The sequence below is a fragment of the Henckelia pumila genome, chromosome 3 (genome assembly GCF_033568475.1).
Source record: "Henckelia pumila isolate YLH828 chromosome 3, ASM3356847v2, whole genome shotgun sequence".
NCBI lineage: Eukaryota > Viridiplantae > Streptophyta > Magnoliopsida > Lamiales > Gesneriaceae > Henckelia > Henckelia pumila.
The window spans coordinates 49,699,091-49,717,973 of NC_133122.1; the positions used below are offsets into that span (position 1 = coordinate 49,699,091).

The 18,883-nt window shown below is 39.3% G+C and overlaps 2 protein-coding genes across 2 annotated transcripts; both read right to left on the reverse strand.

Annotated features, from left to right (window-relative positions):
- Nucleotides 1–8,116: 8,116 nt before the first annotated feature.
- On the reverse strand, nucleotides 8,117–8,665 carry LOC140888690 (uncharacterized). Its single transcript, XM_073296389.1, has one exon. The coding sequence runs from the start codon at nucleotides 8,663–8,665 to the stop codon at nucleotides 8,117–8,119; it is 549 nt and encodes a 182-aa protein (XP_073152490.1).
- A 6,968-nt stretch (nucleotides 8,666–15,633) lies between these two features.
- On the reverse strand, nucleotides 15,634–18,097 carry LOC140888691 (uncharacterized). The gene is made up of 3 exons (XM_073296390.1): nucleotides 17,950–18,097; nucleotides 17,527–17,588; nucleotides 15,634–16,968 (listed from the first exon to the last, which is right to left on the reverse strand). Exons 1-3 carry the CDS (start codon nucleotides 18,095–18,097, stop codon nucleotides 15,634–15,636), a joined length of 1,545 nt encoding a protein of 514 aa, XP_073152491.1.
- Nucleotides 18,098–18,883: the final 786 nt, after the last annotated feature.

An 18,883-nucleotide genomic window follows, 5' to 3' on the forward strand; every position in this document is an offset into this window, starting at 1 on the left:
TGAAGAAAAGTAACTTGTGGCCAATTTCTTTGTCTTTATTCATCCTTGAAGCGAGTCAGAGTCAAGTTGTCCATAAAATTTCCTACTTGTGTTTGTGCAATCTTCGAGAGTCGATCTTCAAGCGTCTAAAAGTTGTGAGCTTGGGAGTTTGAGTCACTTTTACACAAAGCAAAAGCCTACATAAATTGAGTGGAAAGAAAAAGAGTGTTGAAGTGATTCGTTTGGAGTGATCTGTGAGAACTTATGTGAGAAATTTTACTACTAACCTTTTTTTTGCAGGTACCATGAATCTTAATAAATATGCTAGTGAAAGTGTGAACCAAGGAATTTCCAAGGTTCAAATGGAGGCATTGATGGGGCAATTTACTAGGGTGATGAGGTCGGAGTTGGAACCTCTTCATGAGTGGATGAGTAGATTGGAGGAGAGTAGTGGTAGTGGAAAAAAGTTAAAGATAGGAGGGGGAATAATTTTGAAGGAGATGAGGAGAGTTTTGATGAGAATTGGGATGGAGAGAGAAGAGTACATGGGGGTAGACATAGGCGAGAAGCAGTACGAGGAAAACATACGGAGTGCAGTAAGGAGGATGAAAATATTAGTAGTATTAAGATGAAAATTCCAGCGTTTCATGGGAAGTCTGACCCGGAGGCGTATTTGGAATGGGAGAAGCGTGTGGAGTTTGTGTTTGATTGTCATCACTATTCTGACCTTAAGAAAGTGAGGTTGGCAGTGGTTGAGTTTGTAGACTATGCATTAATCTGGTGGGATCAATTAGTGACCACTAGAAGGAGGTGTGGAGAGCCGCCTATTGAGACGTGGGAGGAGATGAAGCGTGTCATGAAGAAGCGTTTTGTGCCTAACTATTATTATCGTGACATGTACAGGCAATTACAAACTCTGAAGCAAGGACCAAGAAGCGTGGAGGATTACTACAAGGAGTTGGAAACCACGATGATCCGGGCCAACATTGAGGAGGATAATGAAGCTACAATGGCCAGATTTTTGTGCGGTTTGAATAGAGAAATCCAAGATCAAGTGGAACTTCGCCACTGTTTTGATTTGGATGAGATGGTGCAGACGGCCATGAAGGTGGAGCAGCAGCTCAAGAGGAGAGGAGCTGGTCGACTTCCTACCGGTGGAGGATCGTCGACTTCTTGGCATCCAAACGTTGCAAAACGGGAGGACAACAAGTCGGTATCCAAGCCAAAATTTGACACCTGATTGGAGGCACCAAAACAAGTGGGTAAAGGTACACCTGAAACTACTAATACTCGTTCTAGGGATATTAAATGTTTTAGATGTCAAGGACTTGGTCATATTGCCAGTCAGTGTCCTAATAAAAAAATTATGATTATGAATGCTGGTGGTGAGATTGAGTCGGAGAGTGAGGATGAGAAAAATGATAGTGTAACACCCTCAACCGATGAAGATGTTACAAAACTAACATAACCTTACAATAACGCGGAAACGAAATTTTTTTTTTTTGAAAGATGTATGCATACATCAAACCTTACTTAAAACATTTCAGAATAGTTTACAAACCAAATCCAAACCTTAAAATTTATAAAACTTGTTTACAACCTTAAAATATATCATAAAGTTGCAAATAGCTCAAGACATAGCATATCACACTCAACACATTACACACTCATGCATCGCCCGCCGGTCCGACTCCTTGCTCTTCTTCATGTCCGACATTAAACTCGTCAACATATGCATAAATGTCATCCTCATTACCTGCACCATTCAAGTATAGTGAGTCTAAAGACTCAGCAAGAGTATGCAGTAAAAATCATGAGATTTCAATTATCAATTAAACGTAACATAACATAACATAACATAAACTTATCATTTGGTGACGAATTATGCGAAATTGTGGCAACCATCATAATGGGCACATTCATATTTTCTTGTTGATCAAAAATCATATGGCATTACGCCTCATAACTTTCGTTCATTCCTTTTCGGAGGCTCCTCCGGAGCTCATCCCGGAGGACCTAACCCCGTACATTGAGCCGTATTTGGGAGGGCTACTCCGGAGCCCAAACCGGAGCACCGTTCCCGTATTGCCACCACAAAGACACATAAGACATCAAAATATTTTCATGCATCAACATATTATATCTTCATAATTCAACATAGCATTATTCATTCATGCTTCATCATTTTCATTTCATCAACATATCATTTCATCCATCATGAAGCATCATTGAAACATCATAATTTCCATCTTAACTTTTGTTTCATGAACATAAAACTTTACTCGATAACTTCGTGCATGTAATAAATGATAAAAATCATACTTTCATATTGAACATAGGTTTCATGAAAGAAACTTAGACATGTACATGCACCACATAACGTAATCGATCTACGTAAGTTGTTCTTGGCTTAAAACTTGAAACTTTTTGCATAGAAACTCTTAAATATATTTTAGAAGCCTTAAAAGATCATAATTATGAATTTAGGACCCTAAAATAAAATATAAAAATCATAAATTTCGAATGAAAGGGGCGCCCGCTCAACTTCTAGGCGCGGGCGCGCCTGACCTGCGCAACTGGTTCATCTTGCTCGCTCCAAAACTCTATTCTTAATTCAGAATTTGAAACAGTGGTAAAAATGAAAGTTGTAGATCTTGATCTTGGCTTTCGAATGCGGAAAATCTCACCTAAAATAGATTTTTCAGTAAAGAGTTATGCTGATTCTCCCGAGATGTGTCACTGCCGGAAATTCAAAACATTTGACACACTTCAAGGCAATTTTGGTCAATCTTCCAAAATGATTTTTAGAAAACTCAAAATACGAAAGTTGTAGATAAATAAGCTATCTTTCCAATAAAATTTGCCTCATATCATTTGGATAAGTACACTAGTTAAAATCGTAAAAAAAGGTAACAAGTGCCGCTAATCCGAAATAATTCAGCACATGCAACATTTCAAAGTTTTAACTCAAACTAACTCAAGACTTCGAAATTCAACACACACCTTCAAAAGTAGTCTTTTATCAACTCTAAACAATAAGAATCTATCATCACACATTATTTATCAAGAATTTCACAAGAACGACTTACATATCACGATATCATAAACTTCATGCTTTTATACTTCTCAAATCTTTAAAATCATGCTTAAACTCATCAACACACATCATTTCTTATCAAAATAGATATATCTTGAATGGTGGTTCAAAATTCTTTAAAAACTTGCCTTGAATGGAGGAGGAGTTGATCCGGAACTTCGGAGACGAACTAACCACGAAGAGGAGCAAGATTGAAGTTTAACTTTGAAATTTCTTGAAGGAACCGTATAGTGTTCAGAGAAGAAGAGAATAAGAATGAAAATAAAAGAAAGAAGAAGAAGATAGGCGTGAAGGAGGGCAATCATGGGGAGACAAGTCCATAAATAAGTGGGGAACGTAGTAGAAGAGTGTTGCTTTCAACACTTAATTCGCATCGTGGTGACTAATTAAAATGAAGTCTACCACTCTTTCTTGACTCGACTGATAAAAATACTATCTCCCAACTCTTTTATTCAAAGTATATCAATATTATACTTAAAATACTCGTGAAAATACGTTCTAACACTTCGTTCGTAAGTTAGCCTCGTCCCGAGAGTCTAGAATCAAACTCAACCTGAAATCATTTACTTAATCAAATTGTTAAACGTAAAATAAACATAATCATGAAATCATAATCATTAAATCATAACTTAAACAATTTATGGCATAAAATCATAAAAATTATTTTAAAGTCATCGTAAGTGAGTTTAGTGGATTTGGACCTTACAGATAGTATGCCTGCGTTGGAGGATCCTGATGAAGAGGGATATGATGCGGTGGTTGGAGAATTGCTAGTGACCAGGAGAGTGTTGAATGTACAACAAAAGGAGGAGGAAGAAACTCAAAGGGAGAATTTATTCCATACTAGATGCTTTGTGAATAACAAAGTATGTAGTGTTATTATTGATAGTGGGAGTTGCACTAATGTAGCAAGTTATGAGCTGGTGGAAAAGTTGAGTTTGCCTGTTATAAAACATCCTCAACCTTATAAATTGCAGTGGTTTAATGATAGTTCGGAGGTGAAAGTGCATAAGAAGGTGATAGTACCGTTTTTCATTGGTAAGTATGTAGATGAAGTGTTGTGTGATGTGGTGCCTATGCAAGCTTGTCATATTTTGTTGGGTAGACCGTGACAATTTGATAGGAAGGTGATACACGACGGCTTTAAAAATCGTTATTCTTTTACCTTGAGAAAGGAGCCTATTGTATTGTTACCGATGACTCCAAAGCAAGTGTTGGAGGACCATTTGAAAAAGAAAAAGAAAGAAGAGGCCGAAAAAAAGAGTGAACAAAAAAGTGAGATGGTCTTAGAAAAAAATATTGAGAGAAAAAAAGATGAAAAAAAAATTGAGAGGAAAGAGGCCGATAAAAAAATATTTATGGCCCAAAAGAGTGAGTTGCGAGAGATTTTACATGTGCATACTCCACTTGTATTGATTTTCTATAAGGAGTTTCTCCTTAACACAAGTGATATAGCCGGAAATCTTCCGAGCACTTTTGTTTCTCTTTTGCAGGAATTTGAAGATTTATTTCCGGAGGATTTGCCTCAAGGCTTACCACCTTTGAGGGGGATTGAACATCAAATTGATTTTGTGCCCGGAAGTGCGTTGCCAAACCGTCCAGCGTATAGGAGCAACCCAGAGGAAACAAAAGAGATGCAAAGACAGGTAAGTGAACTTTTAGATAAAGGTTTTGTGCGTGAGTCCATGTCACCGTGTGATGTGCCTGTTTTGTTAGTTTCTAAGAAAGACGGTTCATGGAGAATGTGTGTGGATTGTAGGGTAATAACATTACCATCAAAGTATAGGCATCCTATTCCTATACTAGATGATATGTTGGATGAGTTGCATGGTTCTAGCGTCTTTAGTAAAATTGATTTAAAAAGTGGTTACCATCAAATTAGGATGAGAGAAGGTGATGAGTGGAAAACTGCTTTTAAAACCAAATACGGCTTGTATGAGTGATTGGTTATGCCCTTTGGACTAACTAATGCGCCTAGCACTTTTATGAGATTGATGAATCATGTGTTGCGTGCTTATATTGGAAAATTTGTTGTGGTATATTTTGATGATATCTTGGTATATAGCAAAAATTTGGATGAGCATGTCGAACATTTGAGAATTGTGCTAATCACACTAAAAGCTGAACAATTGTATGCTAACTTGAAGAAGTGTGTGTTTTGTACAAAAGAACTTGTGTTTCTTGGTTTTGTTGTGAGTTCCCAAGGTGTCAGAGTTGATGAGTACAAGGTAAGTGCCATTCGAGATTGGTCAACGCCTACTTCTATTGGTCAAGTTCGAAGTTTTCATGGTCTTGCAAGTTTTTATAGGAGATTTGTGAAAGATTTCAGTACTTTGGCGGCATCTATGACTGCAGTGATCAAGAAGAACGTTCCATTCTATTGGGGCGAGGAGCAAGAGAAGTTTTTTAATATTGTCAAGCATAAATTAATTAATGCTCCTTTACTTGTATTACCTGATTTTACTAACACTTTTGAAATTGAATGTGATGCGTCAGGTGTAGGAATTGGAGGTGTCTTGATGCAAGGTGGGCGACCGATTGCTTACTTCAGTGAGAAGCTTAGTGGGGCGTCCTTGAATTATCCTACCTACGACAAGGAGTTTTATGCATTGGTAAGGGTACTTGAGACATGGCAAGACTATTTGAGGCCAAAGGAATTTGTGATTCATACGGATCATGAATCATTGAAGCATCTCAAAGGACAACAAAAGCTAAACAAGAGGCATGCTAAGTGGGTGGCGTTTGTGGAAACTTTTTCCTACGTTATCAAATACAAGCAAGGTAAGGAAAATGTGGTAGCGGATGCTTTATCACGAAGGTATGTACTTTTATCTACTCTAGATTCTAAATTCTTAGGATTTGAGTATGTGAAAGAGTTATATACTAGTGATCTTGATTTTGGTGAGATATATGCGTCATGTTTGCATGGTCCAAAAGATAAATTCTTCATGCATGATGGGTATTTGTTTAAGGAGGATAAGTTATGTATTCCTAAGTCGTCTATTCGTGAATTACTTGTAAGGGAATCACATGGGGGTGGCTTAATGGGACATTTTGGAGTGGCTAAAACTTATGAAACTTTGCATGAACATTTTTATTGGCCACATATGAAGCATGATGTTGAGAAAATTTGTGAAAGATGTGTGACTTGTAAGAAAGCAAAGTCTAGACAACATCCACATGATTTGTATACTCCACTTCCCGTTCCTAGTGAACCGTGGGTAGATATCTCTATGGATTTTGTTTTAGGACTACCTAGGTCTAAGAAGGGGAAGGATTCAATTTTTGTTGTGGTTGATAGATTTTATAAGATGGCTCATTTTATTGCTTGTCATAAATCTGATGATGCTTCTCATGTTGCTGAATTGTTCTTTAATGAAATTGTTAGATTGCATGGCATGCCTAGGAGTATTGTGTCTGATAGAGATACTCGTTTCTTGAGCTACTTTTGTAAAACATTATGGTGCAAACTTGGTACTAAACTACTGTTTTCGACTACATGTCATCCTCAAACAGATGGTCAAACTGAAGTTGTTAATAGAACGTTAGGAACTTTGTTGCGTGCTATAATTAAAAAGAATTTGAAGAGTTGGGAAAAATATTTGCCATTTGTTGAGTTTGCATATAATCGTAGTGTGCATTCTACTACGAATTTTTCACCCTTTGAAATTGTGTATGGTTTTAATCCTTTAACCCCGTTGGATTTGATGTCTTTGCCTATGAGTGAAAGGGTTAACATGGATGGTAAGAAAAAACCGGAATTTGTGAGAAATTTGCATGAAAAAGTGAAGGCGAACATTGAGAAAAAGAATTTGCAGTATACAAAGCAAGCAAATAAGGGAAAGAAGAGAGTTGTGTTTGAACCAGGATATTGGGTGTGGTTGCATTTGAGGAAAAAACGGTTTCCTGAAAAACGGCGCTCAAAGCTTCTACCTAGAGGCGATGGACCGTTTCAAGTATTGCAGCGCATCAACGACAATGCTTACAAATTAGATTTGCCAGGTGAGTATAATGTCAGTGCTACTTTTAATGTTTCTGATTTATCTCCTTTTGATGTAGGTGATGATCAAGATTTGAGGACAAATCCTTTTCAAGAAGGGAAGGATGATGCGATCATGGATGGCTCGCATGCTGATCAAGTGACTAAGGATCCGTTGGAGATACCACGAGGACCGGTTACGAGAGGCCGAGTTCAGAAGTTTAAGGAAGCACTTCAATCTTTGTTGTTGAAGACACAAGAGGGCGTTGGATTTCTTGATATTCAATTTGGAGGAAGTTATAATCTTATTGAGGTCAAATACAATCCTCCAAAAATTAAATGAGGCGTGCCCTGGATAAAAGTGGTTCGACCGTCCCGCGTCAAATAGATGATGAAAGAAATTAGATTGTGGGGGGGTTGGAGATGACGAGATACACGAGCCAATTATAACAATAAAAGAGGGGAAGAATTCGTGAGGAAGAAAGTGGACAAGAAATTAGGGAAAAGATTTGGGAGAAAGGAAAGAAAAGAGTAGGTTAAATGGAAGAAATCGGTGACGGGGCGGGCGCGCCTACATCTTGTTTTGTGAGTTGTGGAATAGCAGGGGCGGGGCGGGCACGCGACTGGTAAGGGCGGGCGCGCCTACATTTCGAAAAAAAAAATTCAAAAATATGGTACAGGGACGGCGCGGGCGCGCTGAAGAAGGGGCGGGCGCGCCTTGAGCTCGAAAAAATTCACACAATCTCTGCAGGAGCGGCGCGGACGCGCCTAAGATCAGAGCGGGCGCCCCTCAATCTCGAGAAAATTTGATTGGATTGAATACGTGACTGCGCGGGCACGCTTGTAGGTGTGGCGGGCGCGCCATCGACTCGAGATTGGCATCCAAAATACTGAAAAATCAAAGAAAAAAAACAAATTACTTCCAAAACAACAAAATTAACAGTAAAAACTAAAAAAACAAAATTAAAACTTGAGAGCAAAGACAAAAACTAAAAAAAAAATTTGGGTTGCCTCCCAAAAAGCGCTTGGTTTAAAGTCATCAGCCCGACGTACACCAGTCTTTAGTTGGGATCATCAAGCAATGCACTGGATGCGGGTAGTACTTCGTTGCCAAAGTAGTGCTTGACTCTCTGCCCATTAACCTTGAAAGTTCTTCCATCTGTACACCGCAATTCAATGGCACCATGTGGATAAATCTCTATGAGAAATGGCCCTGACCATCGCGATTTCAACTTCCCTGGAAATAATTTCAACCGAGAGTTAAATAGAAAAACTCTCTGACCCTTTTCGAATTCCCTATGCACAATGACTTTATCATGCCACTTCTTTGTTTGCTCTTTGTAGATTTTGGCATTCTCATATGCTTCACTTCGGAATTCATCCAATTCATTCAACTGTATTTTCCGCAACTCTCCGGATGCTTCGAGATCCATGTTTAGCTTTTTGATAGCCCAAAACGCCTTGTGCTCCAATTCCAACGGTAAATGACATGCCTTACCAAAAACCAGCCTGTAGGGAGACATCCCAATGGGTGTTTTGAATGCAGTGCGGTAGGCCCAAATGACGTCATCTAGCTTGATTGCCCAATCTTTCCGATTTGTCTTAACCATTTTCTCCAAGATTTGCTTGATTTTCCGGTTAGAGATCTCCGTCTGGCCATTGGTTTGAGGATGGTATGCACACGCCACCTTATGCCTGACACCATACTTCGTGAGCAAGGTATTAAAAATCTTATTGCAGAAATGCGTACCTTCATCACTGATTATTGCTCGTGGAGTTCCAAACCGCGTGAAGATATTTTTTTGCAAAAATTTAACTACAACACGAGCGTCATTAGTCGAGGTGGCAATGGCTTCCACCCATTTCGAAACGTAATCAACTGCTAACAAAATATAAGTGTACCCAAAAGAAGGGGGAAAGGGACCCATAAAATCAATACCCCACACATCAAATAATTCTACTTCTAGAATATTTGTGAGGGGTAATTCATGCCTTCTTGAAATATTTCCCGTTCTTTGACACTTATCACATGATTTCACCAAGGTATAACTATCTTTAAACAACGTAGGCCAATAAAAACCAGATTGTAATACCTTAGCAGCAGTTCGGGTGGGTCCAAAATGTCCTCCATAGGGGGAGGAATGGCATTGTTCCAAAATTTCATTTGCCTCTTGCCCCCCCCACACATCTCCGAATCACTTGATCGACACAACGTTTGAAAACATAGGGATCATCCCACAAGTAGAACTTAATGTCATGGAAAAACTTCTTCTTTTGATGTCTATTCAACTCTGGAGGCATAGCACCACAAGACAAGAAATTCGCAATATCAGCAAACCATGGAATAAAGGAACTTACCTCAAAGATTTGTTCATCCGGAAACAATTCCTTTATGCTCTCCTCCTCCTTCACGTCTTCTAGCTCCAATCTTGACAAGTGATCAGCAACTTGATTTTCGCTACCCTTCTTGTCCTTGATCTCAAAATCAAACTCTTGTAAAAGTAGAATCCACCTTATCAAGCGTGGCTTGGCATCCTTTTTGGCAAACAAGTAGCGAATTGCTGCATGGTCAGTATAAACAACTACTTTAGTACCAATTAAATATGGACGAAATTTATCAAAAGCAAAGACTACTGCAAGCATCTCTTTTTCGGTGGTAGTGTAGTTTTGCTGTGCGGCATCCATGGTGCGACTGGCGTAATATATAGCTCTGAAAATCTTATCTCTCCTTTGGCCTAATACCGCGCCCACTGCATAGTCACTAGCATCGCACATAAGCTCAAAGGGCTCCTTCCAATCTGGCACAATCATGATGGGTGCTGTGGTCAATGCCGTCTTGATCTTTTCAAAGGCCTGCAAACAATCATCATCAAAAATGAATGTAGACTCTTTTTCAAGTAAATTACACAGGGGTTTTGTGATTTTAGAAAAATCCTTGATGAAACGCCGATAAAACCCTGCATGGCCTAAAAAGCTTCTGATGCCCTTGATATTCTTCGGAGGTGGAAGCTTCTCTATTGCAACCACTTTGGCTCGATCCACCTCTAATCCATTGGATGACACTTTATGTCCAATGACAATGCCCTCTTGAACCATGAAGTGACATTTTTCCCAGTTAAGAACTAAATTTTTTTCTTGGCACCTCTGCAAAACAAGAGACAGATTATGCAAGCATTGATCAAAAGAGGAACCAAATACTGAAAAGTCATCCATAAACACTTCCATCACGTCCTTCACCATATCTGCAAAAATCGCCATCATACACCGATGAAAAGTTGCTGGTGCATTACACAGTCCAAACGGCATCCTCCTGAAAGCAAACGTGCCATAGGGACACGTAAAAGTAGTCTTCTCCTGATCTTCCGGTGCTATAGCAATTTGATTATAGCCTGAATAACCATCTAAGAAATAATAATAGCAATAACCAGCAAGTCTATCAAGCATTTGATTAATAAAAGGAAGTGAAAAATGATCTTTACGAGTAGCTTTATTCAACTTCCTATAATCTATACAAACTCGCCAGCCAGTTACTGTACGTGTGGAAATTAACTCATTATTCTCGTTCTTAACCACAGTAATCTCACCCTTCTTAGGCACCACTTGAACAGGAGATACCCAACTCCTGTCAGAAATAGCATAAATCTCTCCCGCATTCAACAGCTTTAAAACTTCTTTCTTAACTACCTCTTTCATGGCGGGATTCAACCTTCTCTGATGATCAACATAAGGAGTATACGACTCTTCCATCAAAATTTTATGCATGCAAATTGTTGGACTAATACCCTTAATGTCAGATATTGACCATCCTAGAGCGGTTTTAAAATTTCTCAGAACTCTCAACAACTTATCTTTTTCTACAGCAGACAAATGAGCAGATATAATAACAGGACAAGTAGAATTTTCACCAAAAAATTCATAACATAGGTGCGCAGGCAATGCTTTCAGATCATGAGTTTCAGGGGATACCTCTGGTGTACTATTTTCCAAAGTTTCAGATTCTTTAGAACTCACCATTTTTTCTTTCGGAGTGCTGTCTAAGAATATTTTTTGTTCATGTAACTCCCAACCTCTTCCTTCTCAACCACCTCGTCCGCCACCAAACATCGTTCGAGCGGATCCGTACTTCCTGCACATGAAAAAGAGTTATGAGAATCAATAATTTCAATGCTCTTACATGTACTTACCTCATTTGGGCCCCTCATGGTGTGATAAATATAAAAATCACCGCTTCACCACCAACTCGAAGTGTGAGTTCTCCCTTGTGTACATCGATCAATGCGTGTGCAGTAGCTAGAAAAGGTCTCCCAAAAATCAAGGGAGTTTCTTCATCTTCATCCATGTCCAAAATCACAAAATCTGCTGGAAATATGAACTTATCGACCTTTACCAAAATATCCTCCACAATACCCCGTGGGTATGTGATACTCCGATCAGCCAGCTGTAATCTGATGGTGGTCGCCCTGACTTCTCCAAGCTCCAAAGTTCTGTAAACAGAAAAAGGCATTAAATTTATACTGGCTCCTAAATCACATAAAGCTCTATTTACCTTAGAACCACCAATAAAACAAGGGATAGTAAAACTCCCTGGATCCTTTAGCTTTTGTGGCAACTTTTTCTGCAGGATTGCGCTACATTCTTCTGTCAAATTCACCACTTCGTTGTCCTGCAATCTCCTCTTCTTAGACATTACATCGTTGATGAATTTTGCATAATTAGGCATTTGTTCCAAGGCAGATCAAATGGAATATTGATGTGTATCTTCTTGAAGATATCTAGAAACTTGGAAAACTGCTCATCAAGTGCCTTCTTCTTAAACCGCTGTGGATAAGGAAGTTGTGGCTTGTACATCGGTTTAAATTCTACTTCCTTCTTGGGCCCTTCAACCACAATTTCTCCAGTCACTGGTTCTTTACTTTCTTTGGCTTTGCTCTGCTCTTTCTCTTCTAACTTCTTCCCACTTCTCAACTCAACTGCTTTGCACTGCTCTTTTGTATTCACTTCAGTATTGCTGGGAAACTGTCCTCTGTTTTGATCCTTCAAAGCATTTGCAAGCTGTCCAATCTGTGTCTCCATGGATTTCATCATAGCTCCCAAACTACACATGTGTGTCTCCATGCTGTCCATTCGAGTTTCAGTCCTCGACATCCGCTTGTTAGATTCAGTAACAAATGTAGACACCACATCCTCCAACGATGCTTTACCTTCCCCTTGATTTGTATTGAATCCCAGAGGGGGTTTCAACACATTTTTGTTGTTGGCATAGGAAAAAATTTCATGGTTACGTAAACCAGGAAGCATTAGGTGGAGGGTTACCTCGATAGTTTTCGTAGCCTCTGGGATTGATATATTGAGCTTCCTCGGGTGGATGAGATTCATCTATGGCAACCGACACACCTGCAGGTTCTGCGATATTCACTTTGTTCAGAGAAGCAACTTGTGTACTTAACGCAGATAACTGTGCAGTAATGGATGTAAGAGGATCCACACTGTACACTCCTTTCTTGACTCCCATACGTTCAGATGGCCATTGATATCTATTGATAGTCATCTGTTCCAGCATATCATAAGCCTGAATGGGATCCTTGGCAAATATGGTACCTCCAGTAGCAGAGTCCACAGACATTCTTGTAGGCGTATTCAGTCCATTGTAGAAAAACTCTATTTCTTCCCAATCTGCAAAATTATGATTAGGACAACGCCTTAACAAATCTTTGTACCTTTCCCATGCCTCGTATAGCTGTTCTGAATCATGCTGTTGAAAGGTACTGATCTCAATCTTCAGCTGGGTTGCCTTGGATGGTGGAAAGAATTTCTCTAAGAATTTCACAGCCATGCCCTCCCAAGTTGTTATGCGTCCTAGTGGCAATGACTGCAGCCAACTCCGTGCCTTGTCCCTGAGAGAAAAAGGAAACAAACGTAAGCGTATTGTATCCTCAGAAACACCATTTATTTTAACAGTATCAGTAATCTCTAGAAAAGTGCGCAAGTGTAAGTGAGGATCAGCTGTGGCAATTTCATTGAATTGGTTCTGCTGAACCATGTTGATTAAGGCCGGCTTCAACTCAAAGTTGTTGGCATTTATTGTCCCTCTAGCGATTCCAGAATAGTGAGCCTGGATCGTTGGCCTGAAATGATCTCTAATTGGCACCAAAGGCAATTCATTGACATCTTCTTCAGCCATGTTTAATTGTTCTTCTCTCCTAGCTTTTCTCAAAGCTCTTGCAGTTCGTTCAATCTCTGGATCAAAGAGCAAAGAATTCGCACTTTGAGATCTTCGCATAAACTGCAATTAAGAACAATAGCAATTTATTAGTACTTAAATCAAAATAAAGAAAACTTTAAATTAAAACTTCGACTAATTGGTAACAAGACTAAAAAATAATCAAAATTACTCCCCGGCAACGGCGCCAAAAACTTGTGAATTTTTCTCGCAAGCGTACGAGTGTCAAGTTTTAGTATAATGAAAGAGAGAGTGTCGATCCCACAGGGAGTAAAATGAAAATATTCAATACTTGTAATTAAAATAGTCTTAATTTTATCTAAAAAATCAAACTTCGAGAATTTTGCAGAATAAATAAAATAAATAATGAGAAATTATCAAGCTCACACACACAAATTTCAAGGAATTATCAATCAGAGAAAAATAGTCCAGAGGTTTTTGATTTCACTTGATCTCGACAATATTCAATCCTAATTAATCTATTTTATGAATTCCCTTCGATTAATAACCAAGAACACTTAGATTATTCTATTCCCCTCTCCCGAGCAACAAATAGAGTGTATCAACTACAATTCGATTTCAATATCCCTATTAAAAATCTAGATGTAGTGATATGTGTAAAATTATGTTCCTTAAAGGTTCTATTAAAGCTATATACTCTCCCGAGCTATATAAACAATTAACAGTGTAGTTCCTATTGATCCTACTCAAAATCCCCTCTCCCGAGCAATGATTCTAAGTAAATATAACAACTCAATTTATGGCCAATAAATTAAGTAGACATTCAATTCTAGAAACACAATTAAGCTATAGAAATTCAATTTATTAAAATCAAAGATTCATGAATATGTCTCAACCAAGCTACGTCAACCTCTAGACTAGAAAAGTTTAGTTCATGCTCAAATTCAATAAAAACCACATCATGTTTAATATCTCAAACATAATTCAACAATCAAAAGAAAATAAAAAGAAGAAATAAAGCCGTAGTCTTTCTTCCGTGTTCGGTCGAAAAATCTTCGTCTTCGTTCCAAGCAATCTTCAGTTCTTCAACTCCAAAAACTCACAGAAGTGCTCTCTCGAATATTGTGTGTATTGGTGGCTGATAGATCCTCCCTATGACTCCGAAAAATCCCTTAAATATGACCTAACAATCGTCCAAAATAATACCAAAAATATCCCCAAAGCTTCCATAAACAATCGGACTCTAATATTCCAAACAGACGACGGCGCGGGCGCGCCCTCAATTTGCAAAACACACTTTTAAACATTCTTCAACGGCGCGGGCGCGCCTAGGGTCAGCGCGGGCGCGCTCTTAGCTCGACTTTTCTTCTTGAGCTCTTAAGTAACAGCGCGGGCGCGCCTAAGGATAGGGCAGGCGCGCCTTCAGCTCGAACTCAGCCTTTTTTTTTCTCTTTTCCAACTCTTGAATTTCCTTGTAAACTTCCATCTTGAAAGCTTATTTCCACTTGAACACATCGAAGTCCATAACTTCCTACAAACACAAAAACAACAACAATTTCACGCAATATCTACCAATAAATTCCAAAAGTCAAGTAAAACCATATACAAATTAAGTGCACAAAATGCACTTATCAATGGTCAAGAAAATGAAGAAATGGAAGACCCTGCTCGAAGCCAAGGCGCGCCCGTGCCCAAACTCGCGCGCCCGCACCATTATTTTGCGAAAAATAAGCGCGCCCGCGCTTACGGATGCCAAATTGACGATGTTTTGCGAGCTCTCGGTGCGCCTGCGCTACCTTATCGCGTGCCCGCGCCATTGTCTGCGCAACGTCGGTGCGCCCACGCCATGTCCTTTTACATGCACCGAAGGTGTTTTGTGTGTGTTCGGGATTTTTAATATTTAGGATTTACTTTGTTTATTTTAGGTCTTTTATTCCTACTAGGAAACTTTAGGAGATATCTTTGATATCTTTTTGATTTATTTTGCGTTATCTTTCAATATTTTGGTTTGTAATATAAATACTACAACATTCATTATTTTAAGGATAACTAAGATTTTCAGATTATTGATTATTCAATACAAAAATTCTCTTTAGAATTTTATCAAAGCTTTTGTTTTACCCAAAATCAAACTTATCAAATTTTCATAGCTTTGTGGCGTTTGTCAATCGATTTTCAATTGGGTTGTCAAAGACAGGTTCCTTTGAAGGTCTAATTGAATCTTTGATTGTTTTCTATCGTGAATTCTCTGTTGCTAGTTACAGGTTCAACTAGAGGTGGAGATTCCAAAAATCTGTTACTTGTTTCAAAGTCGGGACAACATTATTGAATTCTTTTGTTATCGAATTGAGGTGCGATTCGTTGAAATCGTGTTGCTTTTCATACATAAGATTCATATCATGTAATGGGGTACACAAATGGTTTTCCGTTCTGATCTTTCAAAGAGACAGTTCTCCGTTTGCAGTCAATAATAGCCTCATGCTGAGCCAACCAGTCCATCCCAAAAATCGCATTGAAATCCACCATCTTCAAAAAAATAAAATCTGCACACAACACTAGACTCTGCATCTGAACCTTGCAATTTCTTACCACACTACTACTTTTCAGTTCTTCTCCCGAGGGTAACGACACACAAAATTCCGAAATAGATTCATCCGGCAAGACCCTCAATTTTATCATAAAACTAACAGACATAAAAGAGTGCGTAGCTCCTGTATCTATCAACACGAAAGCAGGTAAATCAACAATACGGATCATACCTGTGACAATTGCAGAATCTGGGTCAACCTGATCGTGAGTCATAGCAAACACTCTTCCTTTGACAGGCTCCTTTGATTGCGGGCAGTCTTTGGCAAAATGCCCTGGCCTTTTGCAAAGAAAGCAAGTATTAGTCCCCAGCATACATTGATCGGAGTGTGATTTCCCACACTTCTGACAGATATATGCATTCGCCGGCCTTGGAGCATTGGAGTTCGGTTGATTCTGTCCCTGAGTTCGCGCCAGATTGGGGTTTTGGCGCTGCTGCTGCTGCGGTCTCCTCTGAGCTGGAGCTTGGTACGGCCTCTTTTGACTAGGCCCTTGCTGCTCTCTCCCCTGGTAACTGACTCTTTTCGCTTGTGATTCCTTGATAATATCATTTCCATCTTTTTCTGACAACATAGCCTCATCGACTGCTGCTCGGTATGTTTGTGCCCCACTCAATCTGACATCACGTCGAATAGTGGCATTCAATCCCTTTGTGAAATGCTTCAACTCCTCTGCAGCATTACCCGAAATTATGGCCACAAAGTACCTCCCCCTCTCAAACTTCTTCACATACTCGGCAATGGACATGCTCCCTTGGCGGAGCTCCAGAAATTCTCTAGCAAGTCTAGTCCTGGTGCTGATAGTGAAATATTTCCCATAGAACACATCTTTGAATCCATTCCAAGTCAACGTAGTCATATCCACAGCAGAACGGGCTCTCTGCCACCAAACCCGTGCATCATCATGAAACATAGAGATGGCACACCTCACACGATCTGCATCCGTGAGCTGCATGTAGTCAAAAATGGTCTCTACTGACTGCACCCATTCCTCGGCTACAAGGGGATCAGCCCCTCCTTTGAACTCCTGTGGCCCTAGATCCTTAAACTGCTTAAAGATAGGATTGGTCAAAAGCAGCTGATTGTTGTTCCATCCTCCCGCTTGTGCTTGGATTAACTGTTGGATCTGTTCCCCTTGGGCTCTACTCTGCTCTTGCAACAGAGTCGCCAACCCAGCCAAAAACTAGTTTTTTTGATTGTTCTCATTGTTCGGATTCCTACGGTTAGCCATGATCCTAATGTCCATACAGTCCACATGCTTAATTACGTTATTTAAACATAACATCATAAACAACATGCATAATTTATTAATCATAATTACTATCACGCATCTTAAACAATCCATAACATAAAACTTACAGATATGAAGACGAAGCATAGGGTCGTGGCGAGAATGCATGTGTGCAAACAATCCCAAAGCGAACTGCTCTGATACCAAGCTGTAACGTCCCAATTTCTCAATCGAAACGTTACTCAAACATACATACTTAAAATTTTGGGAAAAATAAAAATTTTGCGGAATCATCATCTTCTTTATTAAAAGAGCGTATAATAAGTGCACAAAATAGAATAGCATCCAAAAATATTTGCCAAACATGGCCATCAACTTAAAAATTAAAACTTGTTTGCCTTTCATCAAATAAAAATGTTTAAAACATCTTCCATTCTAAAGCATTCACACTCATGCATTGCCCGTTGGACCGACCCCTGCTTCTTCTTCATGTTCGCCCACATAATCATCAATAAAAACATCCACATCATTGTTACCTGCACCATTCAAGTATAGTGAGTCGAAAGACTCAACAAGAACATGCAGAAAAAGGATTTTCTAACTTTAAAAGAGAAAACATTAACTTAAACTTTCATGCAATAAACATAACTTCGATAAAGCCATATCATAAAAATATTTGGGGTGATGAAGTATGAGTAGTGTGGCAACCGTCATAGTGAGCCATTCATAGATTCTTGTTGATCAACAAGTATATGACATTACGCCCGTAAACTTTCATTCTTTAAATAGCCGCTTCGGAGCTCATCCCGAAGTGCATACCCCGTATAACCATCCCGTGAGCCATGTTTGGATAGTCGCTCCGGAGCTCATCCCAAAGTGCATATCCCGTATAATCACCCCAAGACACATAAGTCATCAAAATAGTTTTCATACATAATAACATTCTTCGTATTATATCATTCTTCATGCACGTCATCATTATTCTTCCATCATCATGAACTTTCATAAACAATGTCGTGCATGAATAAACCAATGCGAGAACCATTCATGCATTAAATACTTCCTACATTTCATGATTTTCATGGAAAAATAATTTTCATGAAGGTTGAAAACATAAACATGCATTACATAGTATATTCGATCCACGTGAGTCGTTCCATCCGTCCCGGACAATGAAAACTTGAAAATTTTGCATAAACATTCTTAAAAATACTTAAAATAGCTTTAAAGACCACAAATATGAAATTAGGATTTCAAAACACAACCTTAAAAAAATTTGGACAGCACCTATTGTAGTAACCCGTATCCAGAATTAACGATTTATGAGTAATTAATAATACGATCATGTTTAGATGTAATAAAACGTGATTAAGGGAGTCCCAGATGGATTAACAGAGTTCAAAAATGGATTTAGAATGCTCGAAAATGGTTCGAGGTTCGTCGAGTTCGGAGGCTCCGAAGTCAGGGTTCGGATGATCCGAAGAGTGTTTCGGACGCTCCGAACGTGATGCCGACAGTCGTCATGGATGGCGTCATTGTGCTGACGTAAGCAATGACGTATTATTGGGTTCGGACGACCCGAAGTCGAGATCGGACGGTCCGATCGTGTTCGGACGCTCCGAAGTCCAGTTCGGACGATCCGAACTCCGTCTATAAATAGGAAGGCCGAGCCTCATTTTAAGACGCACCAATCACCTCTTTTCTCTCGATTTCTTAGCCTTCTAACTCAGATCTAGGGAATTCTAGGCGTCCCATCGGGAATCCGGAAGTGGCATAGCGATCTAGGCGTCGTAGCGGAGCTGTGGCCTAGTTTTAAGGCAATCGACATCAA